The sequence below is a fragment of the Halichoerus grypus genome, chromosome 2 (genome assembly GCF_964656455.1).
Source record: "Halichoerus grypus chromosome 2, mHalGry1.hap1.1, whole genome shotgun sequence".
Lineage (NCBI taxonomy): Eukaryota > Metazoa > Chordata > Mammalia > Carnivora > Phocidae > Halichoerus > Halichoerus grypus.
In genome coordinates, this window is record NC_135713.1 from 193,404,572 (window position 1) to 193,426,332 (window position 21,761).

Here is a 21,761-nt window from a genome sequence, read left to right on the forward strand (position 1 = left end):
GATTTTTTTTTCCCTCCTTCCTCCCTCCCCCAGGAACATGTGGCAGCATTTGGAGACATTTGTGGTCATCACAATCTGTGTTACTGGCTTCAGGTGATGAGAGGCCAGGGGTGCTTCTAAATATCCTACAATACACAGGACAGCCCCCCTCAATAAAGAATTATCCATCTCCAAATGCTAGTACTGCTGAGTTTGAGAAACCCTGCTAGAGGGTGATCTGGCTGGGTTCTTTGCATAGAAAACCCTTGATACCACTATCTTTAGGATATTTTTCCTTTTGACGGTCAGAGTGTTCAAAGAAGTTTCTTATATCCTTCCTGGAGGAATAGCTTTGCTTACTAAACTTCTAGGTGTTAAATGAGACAAAAGACTGGAGTTCCCATTATTCAATGTAACCCCCCTGCTATTTTTCCATATAATACTCCTACCCTCTATTGTGTTTAGTATTCCATAATTCCAGAGATCCTGTGTTTAACCCTCTCTGATAAATTGTCAGTCTCCTGCTAGAGTGGGAGAAAAATGAACCATCTGGCTGTATGAAGGGAATCTAGGTATCAAACCACTACTTAAATGGACTTTTATCCAATTCTTTATTTTTAGCTTCATTCTTACCCTCACTTTTAGAGGTATCTAAATGCTACTAACTTATGAGCATTTGGAGGTTTTGTGTTATGAATTGGGTTGCTTCTTGGCTTTCCACATTCTGCTTTATGGTTCAGCCTTTTCAGGTCTACTAAGTTCATCAACATTCCAGCTTCCAAAATTTAATTGCAGTTGTTTTTTTTACCTGTTCTTTTTATTATTATGGATTTATGATGTTTTAAAATTCTTTTAGTTTTAATGGGGTTTTTGAAGGCTGTTCAATTTGCTGTCATTACCTGAAAGTTTCAAAGTTTATTTTGAATTCTAATTTTGTCTTTGGTTTAGAATTTTTTCATTAATTTTTTTTCTTACATAGATATTACTAATAATCACATACCCACTCTCATGCATGATTCTAATAATTTATGTTATTCATTTCTTCTGTATCTTTGCTAATTTTCTACCAGTTCTATTATGGAGAAAGGAATATTGTCTCCAAATATAATTGTGGATTAGTCTATTTCTCCTTTCAGTTTTGTCAGGTTTTGTTTCATGCATTTTGAAGCTCTGTTACTAGGTGAATTCACATTTAGGATAGTTATATCTTTTTATTAAGATTTATTAATTTATTTGAGAGAGAGAGAGAGAGAAAACACATGTGGGGGGGAGGGGCAGAAAGAGAGGGAGAGAGAAACTCAAGCAGACTCCACGCTGAGCATGGAGCCCCCTGCAGAGCTCAATCCCATGACCCCGAGATCACGATCTGAGCCGAAACCAAGAGTTGGATGCTTAACCAATTGTGCCACCCAGGCACCCCAGGAGAGTTTTCTCTTCTTTGTGAATTGACTCTTTTATCATTATGTAGTATGTATGTAATCACTGGTAATTTTCTTTTCTCTGAAGCTTACTTGTTCTGATTCTAATATAACTCCAGTTTTCTTTTGATTAGTGCTTACATGGTATATATTTTCTATCCTTTTACTTTTAACATTCCTATATCACATATTTGAAGTTTTTGTAAACCACATAGAGTTGGGTGATATTTTTGTATTTATTTTAATAATCTCTATTTTAGTTGGAGTGTTTAAATCATTTTTTCAATGTTATTTTTTTAATTTAAATTCAGTTAATTGACATATAGCATATTAATAGTTTCAGAGGCACACTTCAATGATTCATCAGTCTTATGTAACACACAGTGCTCATTACATCATGTGCCCTCCTTAATGTTCATCATCCAGTTACCCCATGCCCCTACTCCCCTCACCTCCAGCAACTTTCAGTTTGTTTCCTATGGTTAAGAGTCTCTTATGGCTTGTTTCCCTCTGATTTTGTCTTGTGTTATTTTTTCCTCCTTTCCCCAATGATCCTCTATTTTGTTTCTTAAATTCCACATTAGAGTGAGACCATATGATAATTATCTTTCTCTGATTTTTATTATCTTACTTCGCTCGGCACAATACCCTATATTTCCATCCATGTTATTGCAAATGGTAAGATCTCATTTCTTTTTGATGGCTGAGTAGTATTCCATTGTATATATATACCACATCTTCTTTATCCATTCACCTGTCGATGGACATCTGGGCTCTTTCCATAGTTTGGCTATTGTGGACATTGCTGCTATAAACATTGGGGTGCATGTGCCCCTTCGGATCACTACATTTGTATCTTTGGTATAAATACCTAGTACATCAATTGCTGGATTGTAGGGTAGTTCTATCTTCAACTTTTTGGGGAACCTTCATACTGTTCTCCAGAGTGGCTGCACCAGCTTGCATTCCCACCAACAGTGTAAGAGGGTTCCACTTTCTCTGCATCCTCGCCAACATCTGTTGTTTCCTGACTTGCTAATTTTAGCCATTCTGACTGGTTTGAGGTGGTATCTCATTGTGGTTTTGATTTGTATTTCCCTGATGCCGAGTGATGTTGAGCACTTTTTCATGTGTCTGTTGGCCATTTGGATGTCTTCTTTGCAGAAATGTCTGTTCATGTCTTCTGCCCATTTCTTGATTGAATTATTTGTTCTTTGGGTGTTGAGTTCGATAAGTTCTTTATAGATTTTGGATACTAGCCCTTTATCTGATAAGTCATTTGCAAATATCTTCTCCCATTCTGTCGGTTGTCTTTTGGTTTCGTCGACTCTTTCCTTTGCTATGCAAAAGCTTTTTATCTTGATGAAATCCCAATAGTTCATTTTTGCCTTTGCTTCCCTTGCCTTTTGAGAGGTGTCTAGCGAGAAGTTGCTGTTGCCAAGGTCGAAGAGGTTGCTGCCTGTGTTCTCCTCTCATGTTTAGGTCTTTCACCCATTTTGAGTCTGTTTTTGTGTATGATGTAAGAAAATGGTCCAGTTTCATTCTTCTGCATGTGGCTGTCCAAATTTCCCAACACCATTTGTTGAAGAGACTGTCTTTTTTCCATTGGATATTTTTTCCTGCTTTGTCAAAGATTAGTTGACCATGGAGTTGAGGGTCCATTTCTGGGCTCTCTGTTCTGTTCCATTGATCTGTGTGTCTGTTTTTGTGCCAATACCATACCGTCTTGATGATTACAGCTTTGTAATAGAGCTTGACTTCCAGAATTGTGATGCCCCCAGCTTTGGTTTTCTTTTTCAACATTCCTTTGGCTATTCGGGGTCTTTTCTGGTTCCATACAAATTTTATGATTCTTTGTTCCAGCTCTGTGAAAAAAGTTGGTGGTATTTTGATAGGGATTGCATTGCATGCATAGAATGCTCTAGGTAGCATAGACATTTTAACAATATTTGTTCTTCCAATCCATGAGCATGGGATGTTTTTGCATTTCTTTGTGTCTTCCTCAATTTCTTTCATGAGTGTTCTATAGTTTTCTGAGTACAGATCCTTTGCCTCTTTGTTTAGGTTTATTCCTAGGTATCTTATGGTTTTGGGTGCAGTTGTAAATAGGATCCACTCCTTAATTTCTCTTTCTTCTGTCTCACTGTTAGTGTATAGAAATGCAACTGATTTCTGTGCATTGATTTTATATCCTGCCACTTTACTGAATTCCTGTATGAGTTCTAGCAATTTTGGGGTGGAGTCTTTGGGGTTTTCCACATAAAGTATCATGTCATCTTCGAAGAGTGAGAGTTTGACTTCTTCTTTGCTGATTCGGATGCCTTTTATTTCTTTTTGTTGTCTGATTGCTGAGGCTAGGACTTCTAGTACTATGTTGAACAGCAGTGGTGAGAGTGGACATCCCTGCCGTGTTCCTGACTTTAGGGAAAAGCTCTCAGTTTTTCCCCATTGAGAATGATATTCGCTGTGGCCTTTTCATATATGCTTTTATGATGTTGAGGTATATTCCCGCTATCCCTACACTGTGAAGAGTTTTAATCAAGAAAGGATGCTGTCCTTTGTCAAACACCTCTTCTGCATCTATTGGGAGGATCATATGATTCTTCTCCTTTCTTTTATTAATGTAGTGTATCACATTGATTGATTTGGGGATGTTGAACCACCCTTGCAGCCCAGGAATAAATCCCACTTGGTCATGGTGAATAATCCTTTTAATGTACTGTTGGATCCTATTGGTTAGTATTTTGGTGAGAATATTTGCATCCATGTTCATCAGGGATAAAGGTCTGTAATTCTCATTTTTGGTGGGATCTTTGTCTGGTTTTGGGACCAAGGTAATCCTGGCCTCATAGAAAGGGTTTGGAAGTTTTCCTTCAATTTCTGCTTTTTAAAAACAGCTTCACAAGAATAGGTATTAATTCTTCTTTAAATGTTTGGTAGAATTCTCCTGGGGAGCCATCCGGTCTTGGGCTCTTGTTTGTTGGGAGATTTTTGATTACTGCCTCAATCTCCTTGCTGGTTATGGGTCTGTTCAGGTTTTCTATTTCTGCCTGTTTCAGTTTTGGTAGTTTATATGTCTCTAGGAATGCATCCATTTCTTCCAGATTGCCTAATTTGTTGCATATAGTTGCTCATAATATGTTCTTATATTTGCTTGTATTTCTTCGGTGTTGGTTGTGATTTCTCCTCTTTCGTTCATGATTTTATTTATTTGAGTCCTTTCTCTTTTCTTTTTGATAAGTCTGGCCAGGGGTTTATCAATCTTACTAATTCTTTCCTACTTTTGTTGATCTGTTCCACTGTTTTGTGTGTGTGTGTGTTTTCTGTTTCATTGATTTCTGTTCTAATCTTCATTACTTCTCTTCTCCTGCTGGGTTTAGGCTTTATCTGCTGTTCTTTCTCCAGCTCCTTTAGGTGTATGGTTAGGTTGTGTATTTGAGACCTTTCTTGTTTCTTGAGAAAGGCTTGTATTGCTATATACTTCCCTCTTAGGACTGCCTTTGCTTCATCCCAAAGGTTTTGAACAGTTGTGTTCATTTTCATTTGTTTCCATGAATTTTTCAAATTCTTCTTTAATTTCCTGGTTGACCCATTCATTCTTTAGTAGGATGCTCTTTAGGCTCCATGTATTTGAGTTCTTTCTAAATTTCCTCTTGGGATTAGGTTCCAGTTTCAAAGCCTTGTGGTTTGATAATATGCAGGGAATAATCCCAGTCTTTTGGTACTGGTTGAGACCTGATTTGTGACCCAGTATGTGGTCTATTCTGGAGAATGTTCCATATGCACTCCAGAAGAATGTGTATTCTGTTGTTTTAGGATGGAATGCTCTGAATATATCTGTGAAGTTTATCTGGTCCAGTATGTCATTCAAAGCCCTTGATTCCTTGTTGATCTTCTGCTTAGATGATCTGTCCATTGCAGTGAGTGGGGTGTTGAAGTCCCCTACTATTATTGTATTATTATCAATGTGTTTCTTTAATTTTGTTATTAATTGGTTTATATAATTGGCTGCTCCCATATTAGGGGCATAAATATTTACAATTGTTAGATCTTCTTGTTGGATAGACCCTTTAATTATGATATAGTATCCTTCCTCATTTTTTATTACAGTCTTTGGTTTAAAATCTAATTTGTCTGATATAATGATTGCCACCCCTTTGATGTCCGTTAGAATGACAAATGGTTTCCCACCCCCCACTTTCAATCCAGAGGTGTCTTTGGGTCTAAAATGAGGCTTTTGCAGACAGCATATGGATGGGTCTTGCTTTTTTATCCAATCTGATACCCTGCATCTTTTGATTGGGACATTTAGCCCATTCACATTCAGGGTAACTATTGAAAGATACGAATTTTGTGCCATTGTATTACCTATAAAGTCACTGTTTCTGTATATTGTCTCTATTTCTTTCTGATCTATGTTACTTTTGGGCTCTCTCTTTGCTTAAAGGATCCCCTTTAATATTTCTTGCAGGGCTGGTTTAATGATCACAAGTTCTTTTAGTTTCTGTTTGTCCTGGAAGCTTTTAATCTCTCCTTCTATTTTGAATGACAGCCTTGCTGTATAAGTTATTCTTGGCTGCATATTTTTCTCATTAGGACCCTGAATATATCATGCCAGTCCTTTCTGGTCTGCCAGGTCTCTGTGGATAGGTCTACTGCTAGCCTAATGTTTCTATCCTTGTTACAGACCTCTTGTCCTGAGCTGCTTTCAGGATTTTCTCTTTGACTCTGAGATTATGCAAGCTTCACTATTATATGTTGAGGTGTTGATCTATTTTTTATTGATTTTGAGGGGGGTTCTCTGTGCCTGTTTCCATCCCCAGATTAGGGAAGTTCTCTGCTATAATTTGCTCCAATATACCTTCTGCCCCCCTCTCTCTTTCCTCCTCTTCTGGGATCCCAATTATTCTAATATTGTTTCGTCTTATGGTATCACTTATCTCTCGAATTCTCCCCTCATGATCCAGTAGTTGTTTATCTCTTTTTTTCTCAGCTTTTTTATTCTCCATCATTTTGTCTTCTATATCACTAATTCTCTCTTCTGCCTCATTTATCCTAGCAGTTGGAGCCTCCAGTTTTTATTGCATCTCATTAACAGCCTTTTTGATTTCGACTTGGTTAAATTTTTGTTTTTTTATTTCTCCAGAAAGGGATTCTCTAGTGTCTTCTCTGCTTTTTTCAAGCCCAGCTAGTATCTTTATAATGGTTATTCTGAACTCTACTTCTGACATCTTACTTATATCCATACGGATTAGGTCCCTGGCAGTTGGTACTTTCTCTTGTTCTCTTTTTTGAGGTGAGTTTTTCTGTCTTGTCATTCTGTCCAGAGAAGAATAAGTGAATGAGAGAAGAAAATGCTAAAATGACAACACCCCAGATAAATATACACTAAAGAAATCAGAAGATACCCGAAACCAAAAAAAAAAAAAAAATCAAAAAAAGAGAAAAAGAGAGAATATAATGAGACAGTTGAACAGAACAGAGCAGTACTCTGGATTCTGTGTGTATTCTGGTCTGTTCTTTAGAAGAAACTGTATCTCAAAATTGTAAAGAAAGAAAACCGTGTGTGTATACACACACACACAATATAAATTTATATATATTTATGTATATCTATATATAAATATATATACAAAATATATGCAAAAATAAAATTAAATACATTGAAATGATAGACTATAACTGTAAAGATGAAAATTAAAAAAGACTTTAAAAAAGAGAGAATATAATCAGTCTGGTGAAGAGAGCAAAGCAGTACACTAGATTGTGTGAGTATTTTGGCCTGTTCGTTAGAAGAAACCGCATCCCAAAATTGTAAAGAAAGAAAAAAAATGTATAAATATAATTAAATACTATATATATATGTGTGTGTGTGTATATATATATAAAATTAAATACAATCAAAGGATAGAATATAATTATAAAAATTAAAATTAAAAGTCCTTAAAAAAGAGTTAATAAGACCAGAAATTGGTTGAAAAGAGAAAAAAATTAAAATTGAAAGACTAAAGAATCATGAGAAAAAAACTGTAAGTTTTATATACTATTTTCCCCTAGCGCTGGAGTTTTGCAATTCTTTGTGATTGGTAAACTTAGTCTTAGCTGGATGTTCCTGGGGGAGGGGCCTGTTGCGCTGATTCTCAGGTATCTTTGCCTGGGCAGAACTGCACCACCCTTGCCGCGGGGCCAGGCTAAGTAAGCTGCTCCAGATTGCTCTATGTGGCTTTTGTTCCCTGAAGGCTTTCTGTGTGGCTTTAGAGGATGAGAATGAAAATGGCGGCTTCCCAACCTCCAGCCCCGGAGCTGAGAGCTCCCACCCTCCCACTCCTCAGTGCACCCTCAGGGAAAAGCAGTCAATCACTCCTGTCTCCCTGGTCTCTGTCTGCACTCTGTGCTCACTCAGCCTGCAACCCAGCGTTTCTATCTCGGGCATGCAACCCTGCTTTGAGTCTCCAAACCCTGCAGACTCGTATGGCTCCTCCTGTGGGAGGTAGATGGGTCTTACCATGGTTCTACTGCTTGCTGGGCCCCTGCTCAGAGAGTGGTTGCCCGACTGTGCCGGAGTTCATGGTTTATGGCAATGCCGAGCTGAAAGCCCACTCCTGGGCTCACTGATTGCAGCTGGCTTCCCCGCTCCAATGCCTGGGAATTGTGCTGCACTCAGGCACCCCTATTCTTTCTATGACCCCAAGGATTCTGAGACCACACTGTCTCACCTAGGATTCTGCCCTGCTTTGCTGCCTTAGCACCTTTCAGGCAGGGATGCCCCTCACTGGAGCAGACTTCTAAATGTTCTGATTTTGCGCTCTACTGCTATATCACTTTCTGATAGCTGGCCTCTGGAGGCTCCCTCCCTCTGTGGTTTATCTTCCGATATATTGCCTCGGATTCACTTCTCTGCACCTCCTACTTTGCAGAAAATGGTCCCTTTTCTATTTGTAGAATTGCAGCACTTCTTTTCTTAGATCCCTGGTTGAGTTCACAGGTATTCAGAATGATTTGATAGCTATCTTGCTGAATTCCTGGGACCAGACAAAACTAAGGTCTCCTACTCCTCTGCCATCTTGGACTCTTCTCTCTGAGTGTTTAAATCATATTTAGTGTAATCTTTTATACATTCAGATCTAGGTATACCATATTATTATTTGTTTCTATTTTTTCCTGCTTTCAACCATTTTCTGCCTTCTTTTTTTGGAACATTTTTAGTATGCTTGTAAATTTATTTTAAATGTATTTTCACTATATTTCTGCATGTTTCTGGTGGTTGTTCTAAGGATTACCCTATACATACTTAATCTTTTACAGAATACTTACATAAATATTTTACCAATTCAAGTGGAATATAGAAGTTTTACCATTATATAGCTCTTTTTATCCTCCCTCTTTTATGCTGTGGTTTTCTTATGTATTACCATAACACACATCGAAAACATCAGACAATGTTTGTAAGTTTTGCTTTCAATGATCAAACATCTTTTAAACTTCCGAGAGGAGAATAATAGCTTGTTACATTTAACCTAGTCTTAACTATTCTATATTTCTCTTCCTTCATTCTTGACTGCCCAGATGTCTTTTGGGTATCATTTCCATTCTGCATGAATAACTTCTTTTAAATTTTGAAAAGAGCAAATCTACTAAAAATGAATTAGCTTAGTTTTTCTTCATTTGAGAATATCTTTATTCTCTTTAATTACTGAAGGATATTGTCATTGGATATAGGACTCTGGGTTGACAGCTTTTTCTTTTAGCATTTTTTTTTTTTTTAATTTATTTTTGGGGCGCCTGGGTGGCTCAGTCGTTAAGCGTCTGCCTTCGGCTCAGGTCATGATCCCGGGGTCCTGGGATCGAGCCCCGCATCGGGCTCCCTGCTCCGCGGGAAGCCTGCTTCTCCCTCTCTCACTCCCCCTGCTGGTGTTCCCTCTCTCGCTGTGTCTCTCTCTGTCAAAAAAATAAATAAAATCTTTAAAAAAAAAAAAATTTTATTTTTAAGCAATTTCTACACCCAATGTGAGGCTTGAACACACAACCCTGAGATCAAGAGTCCCACACTCCACTGAGTCAGGCAGATGCTCCTCTTTTAGCACTTTAAAAATGTTATTTCTTTTACTTCTGTATTCCACAATTTCTGATGAGAAATCTGATATTATTCAAATCATAAAATGGGTTTTTTTCTCTAGTTGCTTTCAAGATATTTGTCTTTAGTTTTTGGCAGTTTGATTATGATTTGTTTGGTAGTAGATTTTTTGAGTTTATCCCTGTTGAGATTCACTGAGCTTCTTGAATCTTTCTTTTGCCAAATTTGAAGGTTTTTTTGCCACTATAATTTCAAATATTCACTTTTTCTGCTGTCTTTCTGAGACTCCACTGACACAAATATCAGACCTCTTTCATATTGCCCCACAGGTGTTTGAGACTCTGTTCATTCTTATTTTCCTCTGCTTGTTCAGATAATTTCTATTGATCTATCTTCAAATTCATGAACTCTTCCTCTGACAATTCCATTCTGCTATTGAGCCTATCTGATGAGTTTTTTCTTTTTTGCTTTGGTTATTACATTTTTGAGCTTGAAAATTACAATTTGGTTCTTCTTTATGTCTTTTATGTTGTTTTCTGAGACTTTCTATCTTTCTATTACTTTCAAAAATGTTTTTTTCTTTGTGTGTTGGAGCATTTTTATAATAGTTGCTTTGAAGTCTTTATCAGATAGTTCCAACATCTTTGTCATCTTGGTTGTGTCAGCGTCTATTGGTTGTCTTTTCCAAAGCAGATTGAGATTTTCTTGGTTCTTCATATGTGAAGTGATTTTGAATTAATATCATGGACATTTTGAATATTAAGTTATGAGACTGTGGATCTTAAATCCTTTGGAAAATGTTTAAATTTTGTTTTTTGCAGGAATTTGCCTTGGTTTGGTTCAGGCTACAAGTTTCAATCAATTTTCTGTGTTTTATAGTTTCAATGTCAATTTGTTTTTCACAGCCTTTGCAGTACTATTCAGAGATATGGGACATCCAGTGGCCAATCTGGTGGTTTATCTTAGAGTTCAGTTCTCAGAATTTATGGTGTACTGTTTAGGGTCAAATCCATGTAGCTCAGGGTGAACCCAGGAGTTCATAAACAATGTTATGAAGTTATTTTCCTGAGCTCTCCCTCTTCACAATTTACTTGGTGCTTTATAATCTCCTAGAGCTCCTTTAATTAGTGTTGGATTTGGTTCTGATGCAGTTGAATTACTTGGAATCAGTTGGGTCCTTTTGAAGCTTGCTTTTTAAGCTTTTTAATGATGATCTCAGAGCAGCTTTTATACTAATTTAGCTCTACTACTAAGGCAGCATTCTTCAGATGAGTCTACTGAATCCCCCATGTATTATGAGATCTTTTTGCTCTGGCTGATGGAATCACAAATCATTCTCAATTCTCAGTGAGCTACAGGAATTGTTCTACCTACAATTTTCTGGTAATTCTTTCCTTGTCGTTGGGTAGTAATCCTCTCATGTATGTGCAGATTAATACTCAGCCAAAGAGTTAATGCTAATCTCCAGAACTCAGCAGTTCTCTCTTCTTTGGCACTCTACTCCCATATTCTAGATTCTTTGGCCTTCCTCTTAATCTCTTTCCTCTACTCATTCAGACCATCAAGCTCTGTTCAGGTTTTACTTTCCTATGCTGTGGCATGGAAACTACATCCAGACAGTAAGCTGGTGCAGTTGTAAGGTTTCCAGCTGGATTGTTTACCTTCTTTAGAGGATTACTTAGTCCTGTGCTGCCTATTGTCCAATGCCTGAAAACTGTTTTTTCCCCCCCACATAAATTGTCCAATTTTTTAGTTATTTAAGGCTTGAGGGTAAAGTTGGTCCCTATTGCAATGTCTTAGCCCAAAGCAGAAGTGTCAAAGATTTTATTTTTTTACCCATTCACTAGCCTATTTTTTTTTGATAGAACCTAGAGATCCATGTCACCATCTTTAAAGATTTCCAAACTTTTTACACCTAAAACTAATACAATGTTATATGGCAACATAAAAGAAATGAATTAATTTCAAAAAAGATTTCCAGACATTTAAAATCCAAATATTTTCCTTTGCTTGTTCATTTTAACACACGCTAAACTAAGAAACTTTCTGTTTTTTCTAAGTGAAATGACTTCATAGTCAAGATTATACTGCTGCTCTGTTGAAGTTTCTTGGTTTTCTTTGACTTATTTGATGAGCTCATGGAGTTGTTTTGAGGATCAAGTAGTATAACATTTGAAATACTTTAAAATGTGTTATTTAAATGTAACATACTATTCTGAGCCATCAGGTGGACTTTACAAATGAAGCCCTAGTGGACATTGTATTAATATTTTTCTAAAGGTATTATTTATATAAAAAGTTATTCCCCCCACACACAAGTACTGAGAATCTTTAGGAGAGTAAATATTTGTATTTTGATTTTATAAATAAAAATTTCCCCACTACAACTTCCTTTTAGTTTGGTATGCTCATAATTAAGGGATTTGTAACTGTATTGACATATCAGCCTGTTATCTTTCAAAATTGGCAAAGAGTGGGGAATGAGAACTATGTGCTTTAGGAGGCTATCACTTTTGATTCAGTGTAACTTTGAATAGCTCTGGATGGAAGAATTTAAATATATTAAACCAGAATATTATATTTAACCTAGTTAATAGTTCAATCTTTTGGTTACCACCTCTGTAATTTTTTTAACATAGTAACTTTATGTATTTAAGCAACTGATAATTTCTTGAATAGCTTTCATGAGGACTTAGTTTTTTTTTTTAAAAGAACAATTTCAAATTGTACAGGTAAATGAAATAATTAAATATGTTTCTCTTGCTTAGCAATTATGGAATGGTCAGGCTTGGATGAATCTCCTTCTAACAGAAAGTTATCAAATATATCAGAATGCTATCTACAATATAGGAAGAAAAGCACTTTATCTTCCAGACTGTTTGAACCATCATTATTCCCAAAGTTAAATAGAAAAAACCTCCAACATCATAAAATTATGGAGGACAATGATTACCTTGAATTTAAAAGACCAAAAAATCCTTCGCAAATAAAAAAATTCCTAAATGGGGTTGATAGCAGTAATATAGGATTCCAGGAACCATATTCAAAGGATGGCATAAACTTTAAGAAATATTCAGAGAAGATTGAAATTCATGACTCAAAGTCTATACCACATAACTTGAAGAGTATTACAAGCCTCAAAAAGTCTCTGGATAAAAGTGATACTTTTAGTATCCCCAAACTTCAGAAGCCAACTGTGAGAAGACATTCCAGCCCCCTAAAACAGGTTTCATTAAAGGAAAAAGCTACAACGAATGCTCTGGGTCAGTATCATATACGTAAGTCAAAATCTAGGTCCTTGAGTTCTTGAGTTATCACCAAAACAAGCTGAATTAATCAGTTAATAGGTAGTTGTATGCATTTCAATTGTCAGTACTTTTGAGTAACTGCCACTTCTGGTCTATAGGCCAATGCATATAACACTGTGGTTTTGATCGTTGTGCCTTTCCAGATGCTCCCTTTTTCAGATGCCTAACTTTGACTAAGAAGCTTATTTGTGATTAACTGGACTCACTCAAGTTCCCTAGAAAATAGAGGGCCTGTTTTCTTTTGGAAATAGTTATTTTATAATTTATTTAACAAAGTATGTACGAAATCTATGTGAAATTTTTGCTCAGGTTCCATAATTTAAATATATGATATCCATATCCAGTATAATATGATAATACTTCAGATATTATCTCTTAGGGATGTGGGAACATCAAGAGAAAATTAATATTAAACATCTCAGCCGCCCAGGGCTTTATGGACTTCCTCAAAGATGAGCAAGGTTTCCCAACCAATATATGTTTTATTCCTTCTGTGGTACCTCTATCACAGAAATACTGTGTATGGAACTCCTTCCTGTAGTCCTTAGCTGAAGTTACTTAGGTTATGTTTATTTTTTTTAAAGAAACATAGTGATCTTTTTATTGCATTTCATATTACATGTAATTGCTAAAATGAGTGCTTAGTGATATTAGTGATTCTTATACAGTAATACATGTTTTCAATAACTCAGTTGAAAAGGGAGTGTGCTCTATTAAGGAGGCACAATGATAATTTATTTTGATTCCTTTACCAATGCACTACTATTACTCTGTGCCCCATTCCTATTTCTGAGTTCTTTATATTCCAGGAAGAATTAAAACCCTGCTAAAAGAATAATGGAGTAGTAGGCATTTAGCCATTGAGTAGAAGAAGACTGTGGAAGAAAGTGGTTATCTATCTTCCTGGTGTCACTAAAATCAAATCACCTACCATTGCCATACTTAATGTTCTGTGCATAGAGAAGTGTGAAATAGTTTATCTGATAACTTCTCAAAATAAATTGATGGTAATTTAGCATCTATGAAATGTGACTGTCACTTGATTTACATTTTAAAAACATTTTTAACTTTTCATTCAAAATCATTAAATAATTTTAAAATCATAATAATTACACAAAAGTAAAGACATTCCTATTTACTCCTCATCTAGTTTTCCCATGTGTTAAGATCTTGTATAACCACAGTAAATGCACTAAACAAGGAAATTAACACTGATACAATATTATTTACTATTCTGAAGACCTTATTTGATTTTTTTCATTTGTTCCATAAATGTTCTTTGTCTGGTTCAAGGTCTCATCCAGGATCACACATTACATTTAGTTGTCATGTGTCCTTAGTCTCCTCCAATCTGGGATGGTTTCATGACTGTGACACTTTTGAAGAGTATTGACTAGTTATTTTGTATAATGTCCCTCATTTGAAGTTTTCCTTGTATTTCTTCATGAATAAGTTCAGGTTATGCATTTTTGGCTGGAATACCACCAAAATGATATTGTACCCATCCCAGTGCATGATATTAGGGGGCTTATCATGAGGCCATGTATATCTGCTTCTAAAATTTTATGATTTTGAAGTTTGTGAACTGAAAGCGTGGTGGACTAAAGTGATGATGGGAAGGGGAAGAACTCTCATTTTTTGCTTGGAATCCTAGAATTTGAACACATTGATGTTTTGATCTCTTGAACTCATTCATTATATTTTAATCAGAACCAAGCAGCATTGGCTGAGCCACTTGAACAAGTTGTTCCTCCAAACAAGTAGTTTATAAGTGTTTATAGAATTTTCAATATTGTTTTCCGTTTGAACTATAAAGGAAGTGTTTAGATACAATGTAAGATACAACAGAAATATGAAGAAAAAAGCAGTCCTATGAAATAATATTAAGTAGATAAAACTTGCTTTCTGACTACTAGATAAAGATTTTGGGTGCTGATTGTTGCTTAAGACACATAAATTCTGTTGCCGAATAGTACTTTACATTTTGTATATTTAGAAAACATCCGTGAAGCTATCAGTAAACTCCAAGAAAATTACATTGCTGCAGAAGAACTTAAGTCCATTTTGCCTTCAATAGGAATTACTTTATCAGACAAAGTGTTCAAGAAGATTGTGACAGACACTACTCAAAATGGTGAGACTAATAATGCCAAACTTCTTGAGAAAATAGATACTTTTATGGGATAGTTTTAAATGATGGAATAAGTTCTCTCAACTAGGAATGGAGCAGAATGGGCTAAAGAAGATTCTAAAAGAACAGATATAAAAATGGAAAGTAGTATATAAAAAAAAAGTTCCTGGGAAGTCTTACCTAATGGATTGGTTTGGAGAAGCTAAGCCTTTTGTATCTCAATTGTTTATGTAAGACTCCATGACTATCCCTAGCTATGTCTGCTAGTATGGCACAGGTACTGGGGAAGTCTGATCCAGTTGTAGGGAGGTTCAGGCAGTAAGACCACAATATCCAAGGGGTACAAAAATCTCTAAGCAAATAGCTTAAGGATCCAAGAAGAAATAATTGGAGATTCCAAAATGGAGAAGGAGTGCTACAGCTAGGAATTTAGGGCTAGTGCTACTTAAACAAGTAGGCAGGCAGTTAGCATCTAGATGATGTTAAATGGCACATCCCAGTCACCAGCCTAAATTCAATGCAGAGTTTAAGTTTCCAGGAAGGGTTGTTGTATTAGAGAAGTTGTTTTATCATTAAGAGCTGTCCATAGCAGTTCAGTTGAGGAGAAGGCAGAGGCAACATTTTGGGGAAAGAATGACTTGGGAATATGTTAGAAATGAATTCTTAGAACCTGAGCAAAATTTCCTAGCTAAGGCAAAGAGAAAGAAGATTTGATTAAAAAAAATATCTAAGGAATAGGTGCTACTAAAATTATTGAGCTCTTTATGTTGCTTATCAGGATTGGTATAAGCACTATGAAGGGTTTGTACCTAAAAATAGATAATTATTTGGATTAGCTGGGTATTAGGGGTAGAGATGGGGACACTTGGGTATGTAAGGACTGGTTAGTATTGTCAAGGTATCTTAATGGATAGCATATTGACTGGGTTTTCATGATGGTATGAAATAGACTCAAATTTCTCATGGTCCATCTATATGGGCACTTTTCCTTTTTCCTATATCTATCAAGAACTAAGTACCTAATCCAGTCCATTGCACTTTATAGTAGATATTTAAAAATTGTTGAGTAATTGTTGAAATGAAATGAACTGACCTAATTTAGAAAGACTCATCTAGGGAAACAAGATATGACGACTCAATAGGATGATGATGAAGTGAAGGAGAATTCTTTCATAGTTGTATTAAAATATGAAGTTACCTTTTATGCAAAAACACAACAGAGTGCTTAATCCAACTCTTTATTTTACAGAAAGTGGAATGGTGAACTTAGATGACTTTATGAATGCTCTCACCATAGACCAAAGTCTTCCTGAATATGATGGTAGGTGGGAAGTTTATTTTAAAATGATTTGGAGGAAAGAAGCAGTTAGGTTGAAAAGAGTTAGGTTCAACTGAACTGAGTTTGCTTTTCAGATAGAGACTTAATAGTCCTGAAATCCTCAGGCAAGCCATTTGCCAGTTTTTTAAAGACTTGTTCTATCAAGGTAATAATAGCTAACTTGCTTACTTCACAGAGTTGTTAAGTGGATTTTAAAAACTGTACTATATAAATGTACAGTAATAGTAAGGTAATGAGGAGATGAAATAGGTACTTAGCTCCATTCTTAGCAATTGATGGTTGATTTGATTTTTAATTTTTTAAAAGATTTTATTTATTTGTGAGAGAGAGAGAGACAGAGAGAGGGACAGCACAAGCAGGGGGAGCGACAGGCAAAGGGAGAAGTAGGCTCCCCACTGAGCAAGTAACCCAATGCAGGGCTCCATCCCAAGACCCTGGGATCATGACCCGAGCCAAAGGCAGACGTTTAACCAACTGAGTCACCCAGGTGTCCCTGATTTTTAATTTTTTATAAGGAACTTGTTTGAATGAAATACTGGTTTGGTTTGCCTTTGTTTTAGAGCATTTCTAAAAGCAGTTCTATTGACATACAATTTACATACATAAATTTCACCCATCCAATTTTTATGAAATTCAGAGTCCTACAACCGTTACCACAAACCAGTTTTCAAAATTTTTGCTTGCAATGATTTTATTTTTTATACAAATAATTAAATATTTTTCAGCAAGATTAAAAGAAATGGAAGATAATAAGGCTTGCTGTTTTTATTTCCTTTTATTTATTCATATGCTAAAGAAGAAAGATAAGCTTTTTGTCTCTTCCCAAAAGATTTCTCAGATAAGGAAAAATTAATCCAAAGGAAAAGATTTTCTCTTATACTTAGATAAAAAGTCTCATGTTAAAAGCTACATTATCATTTGTCGTTTCTGATGAATGTAAGTGCTTAAGTGTCTGGATTTCTTGAAGACACTATTAGCAAATCAATTTCTTGAATGCTTCACCGTGCAATCATTTTTTCACCAACTCAGTCATTGTTTCATTGCTGTTTTTTGAAGTAATGTCTTGGTCACTAACTACCCTCCCCCCCGCCCCACCCTTTCCCCATTATACTATTTTTGTTTTTATTTTTAATTTGTTTTAAAGATTTTATTTATTTTTTGACAGAGAGAGACAGTGAGAGAGGGAACACAAGCAGGGGGAGTGGGAGAGGGAGAAGCAGGCTTCCTGCGGAGCAGGGAGCCCAATGAGGGGCTCAATCCCAGGACCCTGGGATCATGACCTGAGCCAAAGGCAGGTGCTTAATGACTGAGCCACCCAGTCGTCCCCCATTATACTATTTTTAAATTTTATTTTTAATTGTATTTAACACATAACAAAATTTACCATCTTAACCATTTGTAAGTGTATAATTCAATAATGTTAGGGTTAAATATATTCACACTGTTGTACCACCAATCTCCAGAACTTTTTCACCTTGCAAAACTGAAACTCTGTACCCATTAAACAACAACTACCCATCCCTACCCCTCCAGTTTCTGGCAGCCATCATTCTACTTTCTGTTTCTGTGAATTTGCCCACTCCAGATGTTTGAGTGGAATCATACAGTATTTGTCTTTTTGTGAATGGCTTATTTCACTTATCATAATACGCTCAAGATTCATCTGTGTTGTAGTGTATGTCAGAATTTCCTTCCCTTTTATTCTAACTAATATTCTATTGCATGTGTATACCATATTTAGTTTGTCCTTTCATTCATTAATAGACAGTTGTGTTACTTCTACCTCTTGGCAGTTGTGCCTAGTGCTGCTGTGAATGTGGGTGTGCAAATACCTCTTTTGAATTCCTGCATTCAATTCTTTGGAAATTGGACCAGAAGTGGACACAATCCAGTTTTATAACATTTCCATCATTCCTAAAATTCTCTCGTGCCCATTTGCAGTTAAATCTCTACCTACATCCCCAGACAACCACTTATCTACTTTTTTTTTTTTTTAAGATTTTATTTATTTATTTGAGAGAGAACAAGCATGAGCGGGGTGGGAGTGGGGAGGGGCAAAGGGAGCGGGAGAAGCAGACTCCCTGCTGAGTAGGAAGCCCCACCAGTGGGGCGGGAGGGGGGTGCGTGGGCTCCATCCCAGGACCCTGAGATCATGTTGGAAGCCGAAGGCAGATGCTTAACCGACTGAGCCACCTAGGCACCCCACTTATCTACTTTCTATCTCTATAAATTTGCTTCTTTTTTTACATTTAATATAAACAAAATCATATAACATGTGGTCTTTTGTGCCTGACTTCCTTCACTTTTTTCACTTTCATTAGCCATTCATAGGTCTACTGGCAACAAATTCTTTAGTTTTCCTTCATCTGAGAACATCTTGATTTCCTCTTTACGCCTGAATATTTTTTTCTGAGTATGGGATCTTACGTTGACAGTACTTTCCTTTCAGTACTTGAAAAATATTGTGCAAATTTATTCCAGCTTCAACTGTTTCTGATATAAATCCTGTCATTCAGATTGGTTTTCTTTCCCTACAGTGTTTTTCCTTGGATGCTTTCAAGGTTTTTTCCCTTGTCTTTAGTTTTTAGAAGTTTAATTATGATGTTTCTTGACATGGATTTCTTGGGATTTATCCTGTTTGAGGTTCACTTTTTTTTTTTTTTTTTTTTTTTTTTTTTGATCTATAGGCTAGTGTTTCTTGCTAAAAATTTGGGAAATGTTCAGGCATTATTTCTTTGAGTACCTTTTTAACCGTGGTCTCTTTCTCTTCTTCTGGGACACAAATGTTAGATTTTTTTTTTAAGGGTTTTTTTTTTCTTTTTTTTTTGAGAGACAGCGAGCTAGCGAGTGGGAGCATGGGCAGAGGGTTGGGGCAGAGGTAGAGGGATAAGCAGACTCCTAGCTGAGCAGGGAGCCCGACGACAATGTGGGACTTGATCCCAGGACCCTGAGATCATGACCTGAGCTGAAGTCACATGCTTAACTGACTGAGCCACCCAGGTGCCCCATTAGATTGTTTTTTTATTCCTATAGGTCCCTGAAATGGTTCATTTTTTTGGTTAATTTTCTCAGTGTTGTTCATTGGGTGATTTCCATTGCTGTCTTTCCGTTCATTGATTCTTTCCTTTCTTTCCTCCCTTCAGCTCTTGAGTTGATCCACTGAGCTTTTTATTTTAGTTACTGTATTTTTTAGTTATGAAACTTCCATTTGGACTTTGTGTGTTGGTGTCTGTGCAATAGACAAAGCACACTGCTTTCTCAGTCTTCACATACTGGCCTTGTACAGGAGAAGACCCTCACCAGTCAGTCCAGCCATATATTCTCTGGGCTTCTATGGACTTTTTCCTTCTCCAGGCTCCAGGACTGACAAGACACATGCTGGTTCTTGAAAAGCTGTGGTGCTGGATGCATGGATAATCTCTTTCCCTTTCCAGGGGGAAACTAAGAGCTGGGATTTTTAATCTACTCTGCTCAGCAGAGGGGAGGATCACTGGCATCTACCAGCCCAAGCCATCACCTTTATTTTATCTAAACAACTAGGCTGTGCTAGAATCATCAGAGCTCCAAGACTGGCAAGACAAGAGCAAGTCTTCTGGGGAGACCTTTTGGAAAAGTTGGACTGGTGGATGTGTGAACCAATGGCTCCTTTTCCTTGGGTGAAGCTGGGAGCTCTTCTGGATCATATGGTGCTGCACTGGGGGGCAGGGTCTCCAGCTTTTGTGGGAGGTTTTCCCAAATCTTCCTACCAGCTTCAATGCATCTGGTTTTGCCTTCTCCTAGGGTGTAAGAGCCTTTCAGTTAGTTTCTGGTTTCTCACAAAGGGAATTTATTTTTGAATTTCTGCTGAATCAGTGTGTTTGTGGGAAGAAGGGTCCAAGACTTCCTACTCAACCATCTTGCTGATGTCACTCATCAGCTGTTTACTTTTAAATGAGAATTTCTTTCACCTAAAAATTCCTTTCATGAGATAGGAACGTGTATCTTGTTGTACATATTTATATATAAGAATCATCTTTTTAAGAATCATCTAATTCAGACATCATTTTGATGATCATTTCTTTGTTTAGCAATCCATAATGATTTCCAGCGACTGCCTAAAGTTGATTAACTCCTGATAATGGCTTTAATGCCCTCCACTGCCCAACTTCCTCACTTTACCTATCCTAATCTTCTATTAGAGGAAGTCTATTTGAGTTTAAGTTGTTCCAAAGTTTATACACACACACACACACACACACACACACACACACACACACATGCATGTCTATCAACCCCCTTAATAATTCTATATATTTGCAAGTTATTTTAAGAAAGTTTTCATTGCGGTAAAAATTTACCTGTTTAAATTTAATGAATGGAATACTGCCCAAATTTGTGAAGCATATATTCCAAAGTATTATAAAAAGACATGTAGGATAGCTATTTCTAAGTAATAATATTTATATACACAGAAGATAAACTAAGATAAATTTACCAAAGACTGAGCCATGTATTGCTACGAAACCTTACCACAATTCATCATTTGGGATTGAGGGTTTTCTACTTCTGTTTCTGCTACTGAGAAACAGACTGCTAGGAAATTTTAAATTATTAGAGAATTAAATGAGGAAATTGTATAATATTTTTCTTCCTATGCATTTAAACTGCAATTAAATTGGCACTTCCTTAAATAAAGAGACTATAACAAAGTAGAATATATTTTTGGCTCTGATTTTGTACCTTGTTCGTTTTCAGTATTATTAAGAATTCCGGTAATTCTTTTTATACATAACATTTCTAAAGTTCTTGTTTGTTAACTTAGTGTTAGAACTAAAATTCATCTTACTGTTGGTGTTTTCTTTTCGACTTATATTTAATACTTAATAGCATACTGCTTTATTTTCAGTGTTGACTGATATCATTAAAGCCATTGATAAAATTAAAGATGAAAATATGGACTATGAGGATCTGAATACTTGTATTCAGGGTTTTGGAGTTTACCTTTCTAAGCCAGAATTTGAGAAGATCACAGAGTTGACTGAAGCTAATGGTAAGTGATATATTTTCAGGAAAACTGGGTTTACACATATGAAAGAGGGTCATTTGCTATTTTTTCTCTTCAGAATAATGACTTTTATTTTTATTAGAATAAAGATCATTAAAATTAAACCAATACAGAAAAATACTCAAAAGTACAACAAAACACACAAAATCCCATTACCCAGAAATAACCAGTAATAACCATCTTTTCAGACATTTTTTTTCCTATAGGCAAACATGCAAACAAAAAGAAGGATTTCTGATTTTCCTTTCTGACAAGGTAGACGTCAGGACAAAAGGCATTAAATGGGACAAAGGACTCTGTATTATGTCAAAGCCCACAATTAATAATGAAGGTACTAGTATTGACCCTTATAACTAGCTAACTTTATTATAGTTATGAATAACTAACTTTGACTAGTTTCACCCTTATAACTTAGCAACAACTTTTCTAAAGGGGATGGGTGGTAGTGAGGTAGACAAATGTGTGGGG

General features: G+C 36.2%; 1 protein-coding gene across 1 annotated transcript in view; it reads left to right on the top strand.

The window, feature by feature from the left end:
- LOC118553947 (EF-hand calcium-binding domain-containing protein 13) overlaps positions 1 to 21,761 on the top strand; it is a 74,848-nt gene that overhangs the window by 22,294 nt on the left and 30,793 nt on the right. Inside the window, exons 4-8 of the mRNA XM_078066389.1 lie at positions 10,377 to 10,484; positions 12,240 to 12,749; positions 14,776 to 14,913; positions 16,160 to 16,231; positions 21,135 to 21,278. Of these exons, the coding sequence (XP_077922515.1) occupies positions 10,377 to 10,484; positions 12,240 to 12,749; positions 14,776 to 14,913; positions 16,160 to 16,231; positions 21,135 to 21,278 (972 nt within the window). The remainder of the gene's footprint in view (positions 1 to 10,376; positions 10,485 to 12,239; positions 12,750 to 14,775; positions 14,914 to 16,159; positions 16,232 to 21,134; positions 21,279 to 21,761) is intronic.